Source organism: Ranitomeya imitator, chromosome 1 (genome assembly GCF_032444005.1).
Source record: "Ranitomeya imitator isolate aRanImi1 chromosome 1, aRanImi1.pri, whole genome shotgun sequence".
NCBI lineage: Eukaryota > Metazoa > Chordata > Amphibia > Anura > Dendrobatidae > Ranitomeya > Ranitomeya imitator.
In genome coordinates, this window is record NC_091282.1 from 301410534 (window position 1) to 301429669 (window position 19136).

Here is a 19136-nt window from a genome sequence, read left to right on the forward strand (position 1 = left end):
GCCATGAGGTAAGAATAAATTAGGATTTAGAACACAAGATAAGGGCAATACGCTTAATTCATACTGGTATAAGATTGTAACTATAGATAGTTGGGACATAGGATAAGGCACAATTAATGTTTGGGGACTAGCCCACAATGGGATGGGACTAATACTAGTATAAAGCAGACTACTTCCTGATAGTTAGTAAGGTAGGGAAGTACAGTGACCAAAGTAAAGTTCAAGTGCGGTGGAGCTCTGGCAGCAGCGTGGATCTATCGTTCATGGCAGAAGGAGGCCTTACTATAATTCCCGGCGGACATTCCTGCAACGTTCGGAGCTCAGGGCTTGGTATAGGTAGTAGGAGGAGTGCCTAATCCTCTGGCCTACTGGGGAGGATGAATGCGGAATTCGCGAAAAGGGAAGATAACGGATCGCAGATATACTGCGGGACTGAACAGGAAATCCCTGTGTCAGATAGGAATAACCAATGTTGGGATAGTCCAGGAGGAATGGATAGTAATGGTGGAAACGTACTGTGTTAAGGAAACAAGAAACAATAAGTGTTGTGCCTGATACTGAGTGTTATTAACCAACAAAAGTTTACTGGACAGTTCATGTTCATCAGATTATAAGAACTGCGTGTCCCCTAAATTATGTACGGTGGCTCCGGAAAAGGGAGGACTGGAAGCAGTGGAGACCTGTGGCCTACAAGTGAGTGTGATGCACCCCACACAGCATATTGGGTCTGGGACACGATTTTCCTGTAAAGTGCCAGGGCATGATGAGACAGCAGCTCATTCATGGCTGCCACTCATTTTACAACCTAGATAGGAAGCTGGCAAATATGGGAGAATAACACTTGCCAATTGGTGTGCCACTACAGGGAATTAAATAAGGACAAATAGGAGCATGTAAGACGCTCCATAGTTGTCTGCTCCATTGATAACAGAGCCACCATTACAGAGAGAGTGAAAGGATTAACATCATTGAGGGGAGCATAGAGGCTTATTCAAGTGAGTAAGCAGTGTAGCCACCAAGAATGCTAGGTTTAGTCACCAGAAGAGCAAAGACACAGTAGAGGAGAGCAGAGACATTCCTGACTGTGAGAATTATAACACTATAAGTATCTGACTGTTGATGAGTTGTTGTAAAGAAAAGCATCACATCAGAGACAAGTGCTTTTATGCAAGGAGTTTTAATGCAATAATTGACAGCAATAGTGTTTAAGTTGCTAGAGAAAAGATGCTGCATGTATCATTGAAAAGCACAGTCTGTGTGAAGGAAGTGCTGCTGAGGTGTTTGTCAGCAAACATTCACAAGTACAAGCAGAGTGAAACTATTGCTAGCTTATTGCTTTATATTTACAGTGCCTTGCAAAAGTATTCGGCCCCCTGGAACTTTTCAACCTTTTCCCACATATCATGCGTCACACATAAAGATACCAAATGTAAATTTTTGGTGAAGAATCAACAAGTGGAACACGATTGTGAAGTTGAACGAAATTTATTGGTTATTTTAAATTTTTGTGGAAATTCAAAAACTGAAAAGTGGAGCGTGCAATATTATTCGACCCCTTTACTTTAAGTGCGGCAAACTCACTCCCGAAGTTCATTGTGGATCTCTGAATGATTCAATGTTGTCCTAAATGTCTAATGATGAGAAATATAATCCACCTGTGTGTAATCAAGTCTCCGGATAAATGCACCTGTAGGTAACCCACGCAAACACAGGTAGAACATACAAACTCAAATATAGTTGTGAAAACAGGATGAAACCAAGTTTGTGAGTTTTAATATCATGGGTCATATACTATATAAAATGTTAATCTTTTCATTTTTCTCTAGAGGTTCATGTTATATATCACTAGAGTTGAGCGACCTTGACCTTTTTAGAGTCGAGCCGGGTTTCGCGAAACCCGACTATCTCAAAAGTCGGGTCGAGTGAAATCGGCCGATTATGACGTAAAGTCGGGATCGACCGAAACACGAAACCCAATGCAAGTCAATGGGGGAGCATAGTCGGCAGTGAGTGGGGGCCAGGAAAACACCTAGAGTGCCCATTTTAATGTCAAAACCATCCATTCTTCTTAATGAAGCTTGTCAAGCGTAATTTACCTTATAATAATTGGAAGGCATTTGAAATTGGGGGTCATTTGGCTAAAGTTGTGGTGGGTAGGGCTGGTTCAAGTAATTAGTGGGCCCAGGAAATCTGGACCACGTCACGGCAGTGGAGCAGGGAGAGGTAAGTATTTCAACTTTGCAAGTGCTGTGAACCTGAGCAAGCAGGGGGGGCCCACTCGTTGGCATTGGCACTGGCACAGGGCCCCTCAAAGTACAGCGGTGTGTTTGCACGGCGGGGGCGCCTCCCACCGGCAGCAACACTTTTGCGTACTATGAGAGGCCCTGTGCCAGTGACGTCGCCAACTAGTATTCCTCCCCCCACCTGATGAAGGAACCTGCACTTTCATCTGCACCTTCCTCTTTGTCCCCGTGTAAGGTGGTATGGTATGCGGGAAGAGCAACCTGACTTTCAGCAGGATCACAATGTTGTTGTGTAGCGTGCACGGGGAATGTTGCGTTATGGGTCAATGTACCAGCAGACTCATCTATCACTGGCTGGGCAATGGGCAGGATGAGGAGGAAACACAGATATAGGCCCAAAGAATAAAGTTGGCTAAATGCAGTTCAAAATTGGTAACACAGGAATAACCAGGGGGCATTGCAGTGGAGGACAACTGGAATGAGAGGCTGACACAGAGAGTAGGCTCAAATCAGTAAGTAGTCGAAATGCAGTTCAAAATTGGCAACCGTAGTAAACAGGCGGCACAGCTTTGTTCAGTGGAGGAGAACAGCAAGGAGTGGCAGACACCGATAGTAGGCCCCAACCCAACTAGTGGGCCAAATGCAGTCTAACATTAACAACTACTTAACGAGCGCCTGAAAACGGAATTTTAGGACAGGAAACCAGGAGAACAGCAAGGAGTGGCAGACACCGATAGTAGGCCCCAAACCAACTAGTACGCCAAATGCAGTTGTTCCGTTTAACCACAATTTAATGAGAGCCTGAAGATAGAAGTTCAGGAAAGGCAACCTGGAGAACACCTTGGAGTGGAACACACCATCTCTCTACACCCCATACCCAATTTGTAGGCCTAATGCAGTGTAGTTTCCAACAACTACTAAACGAGAGCATGAAGATCGAAGCATTGGCGAGGAAACCTGGGGAACACCTTGGAGTGGAACACACCATCTCTCTACACCCCATACCCAATTTGTAGGCCTAATGCAGTGTAGTTTCCAACAACTACGAAATGAGAGCCGGAAGATCGAAGCTCAGGAAAGGCAACCTGGGGAACACCTTGGAGTGTAACAAACCCTCTCTCTACACCACGGAAGGGCTGATTCTTAGGAAGGAAGGCTGTCGGAAAGAAGCAGGGCGCGTCCGAGGGTGATTATATTCTTATTAGGTATATACTCACCCTCGGACGCGCCCTGCTTCTTTATTTGTAATGAATGTTTATTTGCAATGTGGTTTTGACTTACTCTATTTTTTTGGTAAATAATGATTTTATTATTTTCATTGTTTTGCATCTTCTTGGCAATAATATAAAGAAGACGCGACAGGACAACACTCGGTGGATGCCATATCTGTGTTTAAAATTGAAAAAACCTTTCAGTTAACTACTTGCAGGAGAAAGTTATTGTAGCTGGTGGCCATTTTTAGTACTGTACCAGATTTTTGTTGTATGTGTTTGTTTTTAATGTTAAAATGTCTGCATTTGATATCTCTCCAGTATTTTCTTTTTTATAAGCAAAATACTTATTTTTATATTTTCTGATGTTGGTTCCAGGGGTACACGGGCAGCAGTGGTGTGGTCAGTGGAGGCCTAGTGGAAGGAGTGACCGCAGACAGGCATCGAAGGCCTAAAATAATAACACATGGCTGTAGGCAATTTTAAATTGGTTACAGGGGTACACGGGCAGCAGTGGTGTGGTCAGTGGAGGCCTAGTGGAAGGAGTGACCACAGACAGGCATCGAAGGCCTAAAATAATAACACATGGCTGTAGGCAATTTTAAATTGGTTCCAGGGGTACACGGGCAGCAGTGCCCTGGTCAGTGTAGTAGTAGTTGAAAGAATGGACCGCAGACAGGCATCGAAGGCCTAAAATAATAACACATGGCTGTAGGCAATTTTAAATTGGTTCCAGGGGTACACGGGCAGCAGTGGTGTGGTCAGTGGAGGCCTAGTGGAAGGAGTGACCACAGACAGGCATCGAAGGCCTAAAATAATAACACATGGCTGTAGGCAATTTTAAATTGGTTCCAGGGGTACACGGGCAGCAGTGGTGTGGTCAGTGGAGGCCTTGTGGAAGGAGTGACCACAGACAGGCATCGAAGGCCTAAAATAATAACACATGGCTGTAGGCAATTTTAAATTGGTTCCAGGGGTACACGGGCAGCAGTGGTGTGGTCAGTGGAGGCCTAGTGGAAGGAGTGACCACAGACAGGCATCGAAGGCCTAAAATAATACCACATGGCTGTAGGCAATTTTAAATTGGTTCCAGGGGTACACGGGCAGCAGTGCCCTGGTCAGTGTAGTAGTAGTTGAAAGAATGGACCGCAGACAGGCATCGAAGGCCTAAAATAAAAAAATTGGGCTGGCTGTAGGCAATTTTAAATTGGTTCCAGGGGTACACGGGCAGCAGTGGTGTGGTCAGTGGAGGCCTAGTGGAAGGAGTGACCACAGACAGGCATCGAAGGCCTAAAATAATAACACATGGCTGTAGGCAATTTTAAATTGGTTCCAGGGGTACACGGGCAGCAGTGGTGTGGTCAGTGGAGGCCTAGTGGAAGGAGTGACCACAGACAGGCATCGAAGGCCTAAAATAATAACACATGGCTGTAGGCAATTTTAAATTGGTTCCAGGGGTACACGGGCAGCAGTGCCCTGGTCAGTGTAGTAGTAGTTGAAAGAATGGACCGCAGACAGGCATCGAAGGCCTAAAATAAAAAAATTGGGCTGGCTGTAGGCAATTTTAAATTGGTTCCAGGGGTACACGGGCAGCAGTGGTGTGGTCAGTGGAGGCCTAGTGGAAGGAGTGACCACAGACAGGCATCGAAGGCCTAAAATAATAACACATGGCTGTAGGCAATTTTAAATTGGTTCCAGGGGTACACGGGCAGCAGTGCCCTGGTCAGTGTAGTAGTAGTTGAAAGAATGGACCGCAGACAGGCATCGAAGGCCTAAAATAATAACACATGGCTGTAGGCAATTTTAAATTGGTTCCAGGGGTACACGGGCAGCATTGGTGTGGTCAGTGGAGGCCTAGTGGAAGGAGTGACCGCAGACAGGCATCGAAGGCCTAAAATAATAACACATGGCTGTAGGCAATTTTAAATTGGTTCCAGGGGTACACGGGCAGCAGTGGTGTGGTCAGTGGAGGCCTAGTGGAAGGAGTGACCACAGACAGGCATCGAAGGCCTAAAATAATAACACATGGCTGTAGGCAATTTTAAATTGGTTCCAGGGGTACACGGGCAGCAGTGCCCTGGTCAGTGTAGTAGTAGTTGAAAGAATGGACCGCAGACAGGCATCGAAGGCCTAAAATAATAACACATGGCTGTAGGCAATTTTAAATTGGTTCCAGGGGTACACGGGCAGCAGTGGTGTGGTCAGTGGAGGCCTAGTGGAAGGAGTGACCACAGACAGGCATCGAAGGCCTAAAATAATAACACATGGCTGTAGGCAATTTTAAATTGGTTCCAGGGGTACACGGGCAGCAGTGGTGTGGTCAGTGGAGGCCTAGTGGAAGGAGTGACCACAGACAGGCATCGAAGGCCTAAAATAATAACACATGGCTGTAGGCAATTTTAAATTGGTTCCAGGGGTACACGGGCAGCAATGCCCTGGTCAGTGTAGTAGTAGTTGAAAGAATGGACCGCAGACAGGCATCGAAGGCCTAAAATAAAAACATTGGGCTGGCTGTAGGCAATTTTAAATTGGTTCCAGGGGTACACGGGCAGCAGTGGTGTGGTCAGTGGAGGCATAGTGGAAGGAGTGACCACAGACAGGCATCGAAGGCCTAAAATAATAACACATGGCTGTAGGCAATTTTAAATTGGTTCCAGGGGTACACGGGCAGCAGTGCCCTGGTCAGTGTAGTAGTAGTTGAAAGAATGGACCGCAGACAGGCATCGAAGGCCTAAAATAATAACACATGGCTGTAGGCAATTTTAAATTGGTTCCAGGGGTACACGGGCAGCAGTGGTGTGGTCAGTGGAGGCCTACTGGAAGGAGTGACCACAGACAGGCATCGAAGGCCTAAAATAATAACACATGGCTGTAGGCAATTTTAAATTGGTTCCAGGGGTACACGGGCAGCAGTGGTGTGGTCAGTGGAGGCCTAGTGGAAGGAGTGACCACAGACAGGCATCGAAGGCCTAACATAACAAAAATGTCAATACAATGGTATTGTCAGTGGCAGGCATTGAAGGATGTCAGCGCATAGACTAAACATTGGTGGAGCTGTGAGATAATTTTGCAAGTGGTAGAGCACTGTTTGAGGTGGGGTGGGGGGAAACTGTCTTGTGGCCGGCGGTACAGGCCCAGGGCCCCTCATATTACAACGATGTGTCTGACGTTGGGTGCGCACCACCACCGCCAGAGACACTTTATTGTACTAGGAGGGACCCAGTGGCAGTGCCGTCGACCAAAAGCGGGCTCACCCACCTCTTCAGACAAACTGCACTCTCACGGGTGCTGTCGCCAAGTGTCGATACCACGGCCCCGTGTGGGGAGTTTGGCCATTTAGTGAGGTGTAAACATGTCGTATGCTGGACAATCAGGTGCAGAAAATTACGAGATTGGAAAAGGCATTCAGAATAGTCCACACAGGCAAGACCTTTTCATAGGAAAGCTAGGTGTCAGCCGGGCAAGGTGGGGCAAAAGATTTCGAAATCCAGTTGTGGTTCATTTTAATGAAGGTTAGATCATCTACATTTTGGGTAGCCAGACGAGTCCTTTTTTCTGTTAGTATTGAACCTGCAGCACTGAATACTCTTTCTGATAGGACACTAGGTGCCGGGCAAGCAAGCTCCTGCAATGCATATTCTGCCAATTCTGGCCAGGTGTCTAATTTTGATGCCCAGTAATCAAATGGGAATGACGGTTGAGGGAGAACATCGATAAGGGATGAAAAATAGTTTGTAACCATACTGGACAAATGTTGTCTCCTGTCACTTTGAATTGATGCTGCAGTACCTGTCCTGTCTGCGGTCATAGCAAAATCACTCCACAACCTGGTCAGAAAACCCCTCTGGCCAACGCCACTTCTGATTTCTGCCCCTCTAACTCCTCTGGTCTGCTGGCCCCTGCAGCTCGTGTGAGAACGATCACGGGCACTGTGTGCAGGGAATGCCAGAAGCAAACGGTCAACAAGAGTTGATTGTTTGGTTGCTAATATTAGTTCCAAGTTCTCATGTGGCATTATATTTTGCAATTTGCCTTTATAGCGAGGATCAAGGAGGCAGGCCAACCAGTAATCGTCATCATTCATCATTTTAGTTATGCGTGTGTCCCTTTTGAGGATACGTAAGGCATAATCCGCCATGTGGGCCAAAGTTCCAGTTCTCAAATCTGCGGTTGTGCTTGGTTGAGGGGCAGTTTCAGGCAAATCCACGTCACTTGTGTCCCTCAAAAAACCAGAACCCGGCCTTGCCGCGCCACCAATTTCCAGTGGCCCCGGAAAAGCTTCCTCATTAAAAATATAATCATCCCCATCATCCTCGTCCTCCTCCTCCTCTTCGCCCGCTACCTCGTCCTGTACACTGCCCTGGCCAGACAATGGCTGACTGTCATCAAGGCTTTCCTCTTCCTCAGCTGCAGACGCCTGATCCTTTATGTGCGTCAAACTTTGCATCAGCAGACGCATTAGGGGGATGCTCATGCTTATTATGGCGTTGTCTGCACTAACCAGCCGTGTGCATTCCTCAAAACACTGAAGGACTTGACACATGTCTTGAATCTTCGACCACTGCACACCTGACAACTCCATGTCTGCCATCCTACTGCCTGCCCGTGTATGTGTATCCTTCCACAAAAACATAACAGCCCGCCTCTGTTCACACAGTCTCTGAAGCATGTGCAGTGTTGAGTTCCACCTTGTTGCAACGTCTATGATTAGGCGATGCTGGGGAAGGTTCAAAGAACGCTGATAGGTCTGCATACGGCTGGAGTGTACGGGCGAACGGCGGATATGTGAGCAAAGTCCACGCACTTTGAGGAGCAGGTCGGATAACCCCGGATAACTTTTCAGGAAGCACTGCACCACCAGGTTTAAGGTGTGAGCCAGGCAAGGAATGTGTTTCAGTTGGGAAAGGGAGATGGCAGCCATGAAATTCCTTCCGTTATCACTCACTACATTGCCTGCCTCAAGATCTACAGTGCCCAGCCACAACTGCGTTTCTTTCTGCAAGAACTCGGACAGAACTTCCGCGGTGTGTCTGTTGTCGCCCAAACACTTCATAGCCAATACAGCCTGCTGACGTTTGCCAGTAGCTGCCCCATAATGGGAGACCTGGTGTGCAACAGTGGCAGCTGCGGATGGAGTGGTTGTGCGACTGCGGTCTGTGGACGAGCTCTCGCTTCTGCAGGAGGACGAAGAGGAGGAGGAGGGGGTGCGAACGGCTACAGCCAATTGTTTCCTAGACCGTGGGCTAGGCAGAACTGTCCCAAACTTGCTGTCCCCTGTGGACCCTGCATCCACCACATTTACCCAGTGTGCCGTGATGGACACGTAACGTCCCTGGCCATGCCTACTGGTCCATGCATCTGTTGTCAGATGCACCTTTGTGCTCACAGATTGCCTGAGTGCATGGACGATGCGCTCTTTAACATGCTGGTGGAGGGCTGGGATGGCTTTTCTGGAAAAAAAGTGTCGACTGGGTAGCTCGTAGCGTGGTACAGCGTAGTCCATCAGGGCTTTGAAAGCTTCGCTTTCAACTAACCGGTAGGGCATCATCTCTAATGAGATTAGTTTAGCTATGTGTGCGTTCAAACCCTGTGTACGCGGATGCGAGGCTAAGTACTTCCTTTTTCTAACCATAGTCTCATGTAGGGTGAGCTGGACTGGAGAGCTGGAGATCGTGGAACTAGCGGGGGTGCCGGTGGACATGGCAGACTGAGAGACGGTGGGAGATGGTATTGTTGCCACCGGTGCCCTAGATGCAGTGTTTCCTACTACGAAACTGGTGATTCCCTGACCCTGACGGCTTTGGCCTGGCAAAGAAACCTGCACAGATACTGCAGGTGGTGCGGAAAATGGTGGCCCTACACTGCCGGAAGGGATGTTGCGTTGCTGACTAGCTTCATTGGCCGAGGGTGCTACAACCTTAAGGGAAGTTTGGTAGTTAGTCCAGGCTTGCAAATGCATGGTGGTTAAATGTCTATGCATGCAACTTGTATTGAGACTTTTCAGATTCTGTCCTCTGCTTAAGGTAGTTGAACATTTTTGACAGATGACTTTGCGCTGATCAATTGGATGTTGTTTAAAAAAATGCCAGACTGCACTCTTTCTAGCATCGGATACCTTTTCAGGCATTGCAGACTGAGCTTTAACCGGATGGCCACGCTGTCCTCCAACAGGTTTTGGCTTTGCCACGCGTTTTGGGCAAGATACGGGCCCGGCAGATGGAACCTGTTGCGATGTTGATGCCTGCTGCGGCCCCTCCTCCTCCGCTTCAGAACTGCTGCCGCCTGCACCCTGTTCCCCCAATGGCTGCCAATCGGGGTCAACAACTGGGTCATCTATTACCTCTTCTTGTAGCTCGTGTGCAACTTCGTCTGTGTCACCGTGTCGGTCGGTGGTATAGCGTTCGTGATGGGGCAACATAGTCTCATCAGGGTCTGATTCTTGATCAGCACCCTGCGAGGGCAATGTTGTGGTCTGAGTCAAAGGACCAGCATAGTAGTCTGGCTGTGGCTGTGCATCAGTGCACTCCATGTCAGATTCAACTTGTAATGGGCATGGACTGTTAACTGCTTCACTTTCTAAGCCAGGGACGGTATGTGTAAAGAGCTCCATGGAGTAACCCGTTGTGTCGCCTGCTGCATTCTTCTCTGTTGTTGTTTTTGCTGAAGAGGACAAGGAAGCGACTTGTCCCTGACCGTGAACATCCACTAACGACGCGCTGCTTTGACATTTACCAGTTTCACGAGAGGAGGCAAAAGAGCTAGAGGCTGAGTCAGCAAGATAAGCCAAAACTTGCTCTTGCTGCTCCGGCTTTAAAAGCGGTTTTCCTACTCCCAGAAAAGGGAGCGTTCGAGGCCTTGTGTAGCCAGACGACGAACCTGGCTCCACAGCTCCAGACTTAGGTGCAATATTTTTTTTCCCACGACCAGCTGATGCTCCACCACTACCACTACCCTCATTACCAGCTGACAATGAACGCCCCCGGCCACGACCTCTTCCACCATACTTCCTCATTGTTTTAAAAACGTAAACAAACTAACGGTATTTGTTGCTGTCACACAAATTACACGGTGAGCTATAACTTCAGTATGATTTAGCTACCCCTTTACAGGTGAGTGAGACCACAACGAAAATCAGGCACAATGTTACACACTCTGTTGTTGGTGGCAACAAATGAGAGAGATGCCACACGCAGGACTGTCACTGAAGCACAAATGTAAATATTAATCTCCCACTGATTTGATTTTTTTTTTTTTTTTTCAGGGAGACTTTAGGAAAAAAAAAAAATAGAATAAAATCATTTTTTCAGGAAGAATTTAGAAACCAAATAAAATAAAATGATTTTTTCAGGGAGAATTTAGAAAACAAATAAAACAAAAAAAAGCCTTTCTATGGCCCACTGAGTGAGAGATGACGCACACAGGAGTCAGGAGTGGCACACAAGCCCAGAGGCCAATATTTATCTCCCACTGATTGAAGTAGTGATTTTTTCAGGTAGATTTTGGAACCCAAATCAAGCTAAAAAAATAATAGGCTTTCTATGGCCCACAATTGGAGAGAGAGAGAGAGATGGCACACCCAGGAGTCAAGACTGGCACACAAGCAGAAAGGGCAATATTAATCTCCCACTGATTTGGTTTTTTTTTTTTTTTTTTTTCAGGGAGACTTTAGGAAAAAAAAAAAATAGAATAAAATGATTTTTTCAGGAAGAATTTAGAAACCAAAGAAAATAAAATGATTTTTTCAGGGAGAATTTAGAAAACAAATAAAACAAAAAAAGGCTTTCTATGGCCCACTGAGTGAGAGATGACGCACACAGGAGTCAGGAGTGGCACACAAGCCCAGAGGCCAATATTTATCTCCCACTTTTTTTTTTTGTTCCAGGGAAAATTTATAAACCCAATAAAAAAAATAATAAATAGGCTTTCTATGGCCCACTATCTGAGAGACAGAGAGAGATGGCACGCTTAGGACTGGCACACAAGCCCAAAGGCCAATATTAATCTCCCTTTTTTTTAAGGGAGAATTTATAAAACCAAAAAAAAATAAATAAATAGGCTTTCTATGGCCCACTATTTGTGAGAGAGATGGCACGCTCAGGACTGGCACACAAGCCCAGAGGCCAATATTAATCTCCCACTTTGTTTTTTTTTTCCAGGGAAAATTTATAAACCCAATAAAAAAATAAATAAATAGGCTTTCTATGGCCCACGATCTGAGAGAGAGAGATGGCACGCTTAGGACTGGCACACAAGCCCAAAGGCCAATATTAATCTCCCACTGATTGATTTATTGAATTTTCAGGTAGAATTTAGAACCGAAATAAAGCAAAAAAAAAAAAAAAAGGGCTTTCTATGGCCCACTGAGTGAGTGATGATGCACACAGGAGTCAGGAGTGGCACACAAGCCCTGAGGCCAATATTTTTCTCCCACTGATTGATGTATTGATTTTTTCAGGTAGATTTTAGAACCAAAATCAAGCAAAAAAATAAATAGGCTTTCTATGGCCCACTGAGTGAGTGATGATGCACACAGGAGTCAAGAGTGGCACACAAGCCCTGAGGCCAATATTTTTCTCCCACTGATTGATGTAGTGATTTTTTCAGGTAGATTTTATAACCCAAATCAAGCCAAAAAATAAATAGGCTTTCTATGGCCCACTGAGTGAGAGATGACACAGACAGGGATGGCACTCTAGCAGAAATGTCAATCTTAATCTCCCACAAATAAAAAAAAAAAAAACAGGGAGTGTCCTTCAATTACTATCTCCCTGCAGTAATCTCAGCCAGGTATGGCAGGCAGCAATAAGGAGTGGACTGATGCACAAATTAAATAAAAAGTGTGTACAAACCAAAAAGATAGCTGTGCAGAAAGGAAGGAACAAGAGGATTTGTGCTTTGAAAAAAGCAGTTGGTTTGCACAGCGGCGTACACACAGCAATGCAGCTATCAGGGAGCCTTCTAGGGCAGCCCAATGAGCTACAGCGCTGAGGGGGAAAAAAAAAAAAAAAATGTAGCTTCCACTGTCCCTGCACACCGAAGGTGGTGTTGGGCAGTGGAAATCGCTACAGCACAAGCGGTTTGGTGGTTAATGGACCCTGCCTAACGCTATCCCTGCTTCTGACGAAGCGGCAGCAACCTCTCCCTAAGCTCAGATCAGCAGCAGTAACATGGCGGTCGGCGGGAACTCCCCTTTATAGCCCCTGTGACGCCGCAGACAGCAAGCCAATCACTGCAATGCCCTTCTCTAAGATGGTGGGGACCAGGACCTATGTCATCACGCTGCCCACACTCTGCGTTTACCTTCATTGGCTGAGAAATGGCGCTTTTCGCGTCATTGAAACGCGACTTTGGCGCGAAAGTCGCGTACCGCATGGCCGACCCCGCACAGGGGTCGGATCGGGTTTCATGAAACCCGACTTTGCCAAAAGTCGGCGACTTTTGAAAATGAACGACCCGTTTCGCTCAACCCTATATATCACATTAGGCCCCTTATTATTCATCAAAGACATTATGGCAGAATTGTGGCAAAAATCGCTTTGAAAAGCAATGACACTTTTGTGAAATGCAGAGTTACGCAAAAATGTTGCTACTTTTGGAGCTTTTACAATAATTTCACAGAGGGACAGAGGTGTGATGCCCCAACTCATCTAATTCATTACTCGTTATGGAGTAACTTATGCCAGAAATCTTACTCTAGTCATTGACTGGAGTAAGATTTGTAGCAAGGCGCACAGAGGTGCACACGACTTTTCAGAGGCACGTGCTGATTCATTAAGAGGTGTGTGCTTCTTAATGTATCAGACATCTCTGACTCCAACACTTCCCTCATCCAGACCAGCGTGGACATCGCAGGTCTTGATTAATCGGGGTCTTTATGCTAAATACTTCCTAATTCTGATCTAAAGCTTAGTTTTTCCTCAAACCACACCACCTTTTCATGACTAGCACAGCAAGAGACTGGCCTTATATAAACTCTCACTTTTACTTTCTACCAGTGCCAACTTTTGGAGTCTAAATTATCCATTCATGGAAGCAATGAAGACATGTTTGTGATAACTGACGATGCTGCTGTAAACGGTTCTAGTAATGTGCATTAAGAGTTTATGTTTCACAATATTTCTTGTAAATCAAATTCAGGTCTTTTCAGTTTACCTTTTTGTGATAACTGAGTGCTGTTCCCAAACATCTCCTCTGTGGCACTCTGTGGGGCAGTTTCACGAGCATTTATCACTTCAGCTTTTCCTGAAACAAAAATAAAATTAGAAAGTTAATTGAGGTTTATATGTACATTGTAACAGGCAGGGCCGGCTCCAGGTTTTTGAGGGCCCTCGGCGAAAGAGTCTCAGTGCCCCCCCCTTTAACACATACCACGATTCATGATGCACAGATACAGCAGAGAAATATAGGTACAGTCATGGCCAAAAGTATTGACACCCCTGCAATTCTTTCAGATAATACTCATTTTCTTCCTGAAAATGATTGCAAACACAAATTATTTGGTATTATTATCTTCATTTAATTTGTCTTGAATGAAAAAAACACAAAAAGAATTGTCCTAAAGCCAAATTGGATATACTTCCACACCAAACATAAAAAAGGGGGTGGACAAAAGTATTGGCACTGTTCGAAAAATCATGTGATGCTTCTCTAATTTGTGTAATTAACAGCACCTGTAACTTACCTGTGGCACCTAACAGGTGTTGGCAATAACTAAATCACACTTGCAGCCAGTTGACATGGATTAAAGTTGACTCAACCTCTGTCCTATGTCCTTGTGTGTACCACATTGAGCATGGAGAAAAGAAAGAAGACCAAAGAACTGTCTGAGGACTTGAGAAACCAAATTGTGAGGAAGCATGAGCATTCTCAAGGCTACAAGTCCATCTCCAAAGACCGGAATGTTCCTGTGTCTACCGTGCGCAGTGTCATCAAGAAGTTTAAAGCCCATGGCACTGCGGCTAACCTCCCTAGATGTGGATGGAAAAGAAAAATTGACAAGAGATTTCAACGCAAGATTGTGCGGATGTTGGATAAAGAACCTCGACTAACATCCAAACAAGTTCAAGCTGCGCTGCAGTCCGAGGGTACAACAGTGTCAACCCCTACTATCCATCGGCATCTGAATGAAAAGGGACTGTATGGTTGGAGACCCAGGAAGACCCCACTACTTACCCCGAGACATAAAAAAAGCCAGGCTGGAGTTTGCCAAAACTTACCTGAAAAAGTCTAAAATGTTTTGGAAGAATGTTCTCTGGTCAGATGAGACAAAAGTAGAGCTTTTTGGGCAAAGGCATCAACATAGAGTTTACAGGAGAAAAAAAGAGGCATTCAAAGAAAAGAACACGGTCCCTACAGTCAAACATGGCATAGGTTCCCTGATGTTTTGGGGTTGCTTTGCTGCCTCTGGCACTGAACTGCTTGACCGTGTGCATGGCATTATGAACTCTGAAGACTACCAACAAATTTTGCAGCATAATGTAGGGCCCAGTGTGAGAAAGCTGGGTCTCCCTCAGAGGTCATGGGTCTTCCAGCAGGACAATGACCCAAAACACACTTCAAAAAGCACTAGAAAATGGTTTGAGAGAAAGCACTGGAGACTTCTAAGGTGGCCAGCAATGAGTCCAGACCTGAATCCCATAGAACACCTGTGGAGAGATCTAAAAATGGCAGTTTGGAGAAGGCACCCTTCAAATATCAGGGACCTGGAGCAGTTTGCCAAAGAAGAATGGTCTAAAATTCCAGCAGAGCATTGTAAGAAACTCATTGATGGTTACCGGAAGCAGTTGGTCGCAGTTATTTTGGCTAAAGGTTGCACAACCAAGTATTAGGCTGAGGGTGCCAATACTTTTGTCTTGTCCATTTTTGGAGTTTTGTGTGAAATGATCAATGTTTTGCTTTTTGCTTCATTCTCTTTTGTGTTTTTTCATTTAAGACAAATTAAATGAAGATAATAATACCAAATAATTTGTGTTTGCAATCATTTTCAGGAAGAAACTGAGTATTATCTGACAGAATTGCAGGGGTGTCAATACTTTTGGCCATGACTGTATAATACAATGCCAGATTTCACTTCTTACATGAGTGATAGCTATTGTAAATTCTACAATACCATACAGCAGAGGAGCTTTATATATATATAAGTCAACCCCTTATATGCCAATTTTTGTGACCTACTCCCTCTTCCTCAGTTACCAGTAAGCATTTTATTGTTAGCTGAACTTGCTGCAAAGAAAAAACTGCAAACATTGAATATGACAATTTTTTAATGGAAAACTTTTTAAAGTAAACGTTAGAAAGTATTAACATAGAACATTTGTAAAAGTGCAAAATGGGTAGCATATAGCACAGCCACGAAGTATATAGCACAGCCACTTAGTATATAACACAGACAGGTAGTATATAGCACAGCCTCGTAGCATATAACACAGCCCACATAGTATATAGCACAGTCACATAACATACAACACAGCCCACATAGTATATAACACAGCCCACGTAGCATATAACACAGCCATGTAGTGTATAGCACGGCCACGTAGTATATAGCACAGCCATGTAGTATATAACACAGCCATGTAGTATATAGCACAGCCACATAGCATATAACACAGCCCACATAGTATATAACACAGCCACATAGCATATAACACAGCCCACGTAGCATAAAAAACAGCCATGTAGTATATAGCACAGCCACGTGGTATATAGCACAGCCACGTAGTATATAACACAGCCATGTAGTATATAGCACAGCCACGTAGCATATAACACAGCCCACATAGTATATAGCACATCCACATAGCATATAACACAGCCCACATAGTATATAACACAGCCCACGCAGCATATAACACAGCCATGTAGTATATAACACAGCCCATGTACCATATAACACAGCCATGTAGTATATAGCACAGCCACGTAGTATATAACACAGGCCATGTAGCATGTAGCACAGCCATGTAGTATATAACGCAGCCCACATAGTATATAACACAGCCCATGTAGCATATAGCAGAGCCATGTAGTATATAGCACTGCCGCATCTCCCCCAAGAATGGCCCCACAGTCCAGTACTCACTGTTATAGTAAAAAAACAAAAAAAACCCACACTCCTCACCTCTCCTCGTGCCCGCGCTGCTCCCTGCTCCTGTGTCAGCGGCTGCACTGTCTGGCACACAGTGAGTGCGTGATGACATCATCGCACACCCGCAGTGTCAGAGGCAGAGCGGGAAATGATGGGAGAGGGAGCGTCAGCTGACATTCTCTCCTCCATCATTTCTTTGAACTGTACCGGCAGACGGCAGTATAGTTCAATGCAGGGGCGGTGGCGGGGGAGTCAGCGCTGGTGGCAGGCTAGCCTGTTGTGAATTCTGTGGCTGAATTCACTTCTGTGGTCACAAGTGGTATTGCAGTCTCTGGGCTTCCTCCCTCAGGTGTTTTGGTGAGCTCGTTGGCTGCCTTGCTATTTAGCTCCACCTGAGTCTGTCTTCCTTGCTCCTTGTCAATGTTCCAGTGTTGGATCTGAGCTACTGCATCTTTCCTTGGGCCTGCTGCTCTGCTAGATAAGTGCTTCTAGTTTGTTTTCTGTTTTTTCTGTCCAGCTTGCTATTATCTTTTGCTGGAAGCTCTGAGAAGCAAAGGGGTGCACCGCCGTGCTGTTAGTTCGGCACGGTGGGTCTTTTTGCCCCTTTGCGTGGTTTTCGTTTTGGGGTTTTTTGTAGACTGCATAGTTCTCTTTGCTATCCTCGCTCTGTCTAGAATATCGGGCCTCACTTTGCTGAATCTATTTCATTCCTACGTTTGTCTTTTCATCTTGCTAACAGTCATTATATGTGGGGGGCTGCCTATTCCTTTGGGGTATTTCTCTGAGGTAAGTCAGGCTTGTATTTCTATCTTCAGGCTAGTCAGCTCCTCAGGCAGTGCCGAGTTGCATAGGTAGTGATAGGCGCAATCCACTGCTGCTTATAGTTGTGTGAGGATAGATCAGGTACTGCAGTCTACAGAGATTCCACGTCTCAGAGCTCGTCCTATTGTTTTTGGTTATTGCCAGATCTCTGTATGTGCGCTGATTACTGCACGCTGTGTTGCCTGATTGCCAGCCATAACAGTACAAGGAGCCACCCAATGATTCCCAATAGAGGGAAAAAAGAAATCCTGACATCATTTTTTTTTCTTAGCTCTGTCTTCAGTCTTTTTTTTCCCCTAGACATTAGAGTGCTTCAGGACACAGCTGTGGACATGGATATTCAGGCTCTGTGCTCCTCAATGGATAATCTCGTTGTAAATGTACAAAAGATTCAAGATACTATTGATCAGAAATCGATGTTAGAACCAAGAATTCCGATTCCTGATTTGTTTTTTGGTGACAGAACTAAGTTCCTGAGCTTCAGAAATAATTGTAAGCTATTTTTGGCCTTGAAACCTCATTCTTCTGGTAATCCTATTCAACAGGTTTTGATTATTATTTCTTTTTTGCGCGGCGACCCACAGGACTGGGCGTTTTCTCTTGCACCAGGAGATTCTGCATTGAGTAATGTTGATGCATTTTTCCAGGCGCTGGGATTGCTTTACGATGAGCCTAATTCAGTGGATCAGGCTGAGAAAAATCTGCTGGCTTTATGCCAGGGTCAGGATGATGTAGAAGTATATTGTCAGAAATTTAGGAAGTGGTCAGTACTCACTCTGTGGAATGAATCTGCACTAGCGGCTTTGTTCAGAAAGGGTCTCTCTGAAGCTCTTAAGGATGTAATGGTGGGATTTCCTATGCCTGCTGGTTTGAATGAGTCTATGTCCTTGGCCATTCAGATCGGTCGTCGCTTGCGCGAGCGTAAATCTGTGCACCATCTGGCGGTATTGTCTGAGAGTAAACCTGAGCCTATGCAGTGCGACAGGACTATGACTAAAGTAGCACGGCAAGAACACAGACGTCTGAACAGACTGTGTTTCTATTGTGGTGATTCTACTCATGCTATTTCTAATTGTCCTAAACGCACTAGGAGGTTCGATAGCTCTGCCGTTATTGGTACTGTACAGTCCAAATTCCTTTTGTCCATTACCTTAATGTGCTCTTTGTCATCGTATTCTGTCATGGCGTTTGTGGATTCAGGCGCTGCCCTGAATCTGATGGATTTGGATTATGCTAAACGTTGTGGATTTTTCTTGGAGCCTTTGCGGTGTCCTATTCCGTTGAGAGGAATTGATGCTACACCTTTGGCCAAGAATAAGCCTCAGTACTGGGCCCAGCTGACCATGTGCATGGCTCCTGCACATCAGGAAGTTATTCGCTTTCTGGTACTGCATAATTTGCATGATGTGGTCGTGTTGGGGTTGCCATGGCTACAAACCCATAATCCAGTATTGGATTGGAACTCTATGTCGGTAACCAGCTGGGGTTGTCAGGGAGTACATGGTGATGTTCCATTTTTGTCTATTTCGTCATCCTTTCCTTCTGACATCCCAGAGTTCTTGTCGGACTTTCAGGATGTATTTGAAGAGTCCAAGTCTGATGCCCTACCTCCGCATAGGAATTGTGATTGTGCTATCGATTTGATTCCTGGTAGTAAATTCCCTAAGGGTCGTTTATTTAATTTGTCCGTACCTGAACACACCGCTATGCGCAGTTATGTGAAGGAGTCCCTGGAGAAGGGACATATTCGCCCATCGTCGTCACCATTGGGAG

At 45.5% G+C, this 19136-nt stretch overlaps 1 protein-coding gene across 1 annotated transcript in view; it reads right to left on the reverse strand.

Annotated features, from left to right (window-relative positions):
• GGT1 (gamma-glutamyltransferase 1) overlaps window positions 1–19136 on the reverse strand; it is a 221787-nt gene that overhangs the window by 27309 nt on the left and 175342 nt on the right. The window contains exon 4 of the mRNA XM_069757413.1: window positions 13607–13696. Within this exon, the coding sequence (XP_069613514.1) occupies window positions 13607–13696 (90 nt within the window). The remainder of the gene's footprint in view (window positions 1–13606; window positions 13697–19136) is intronic.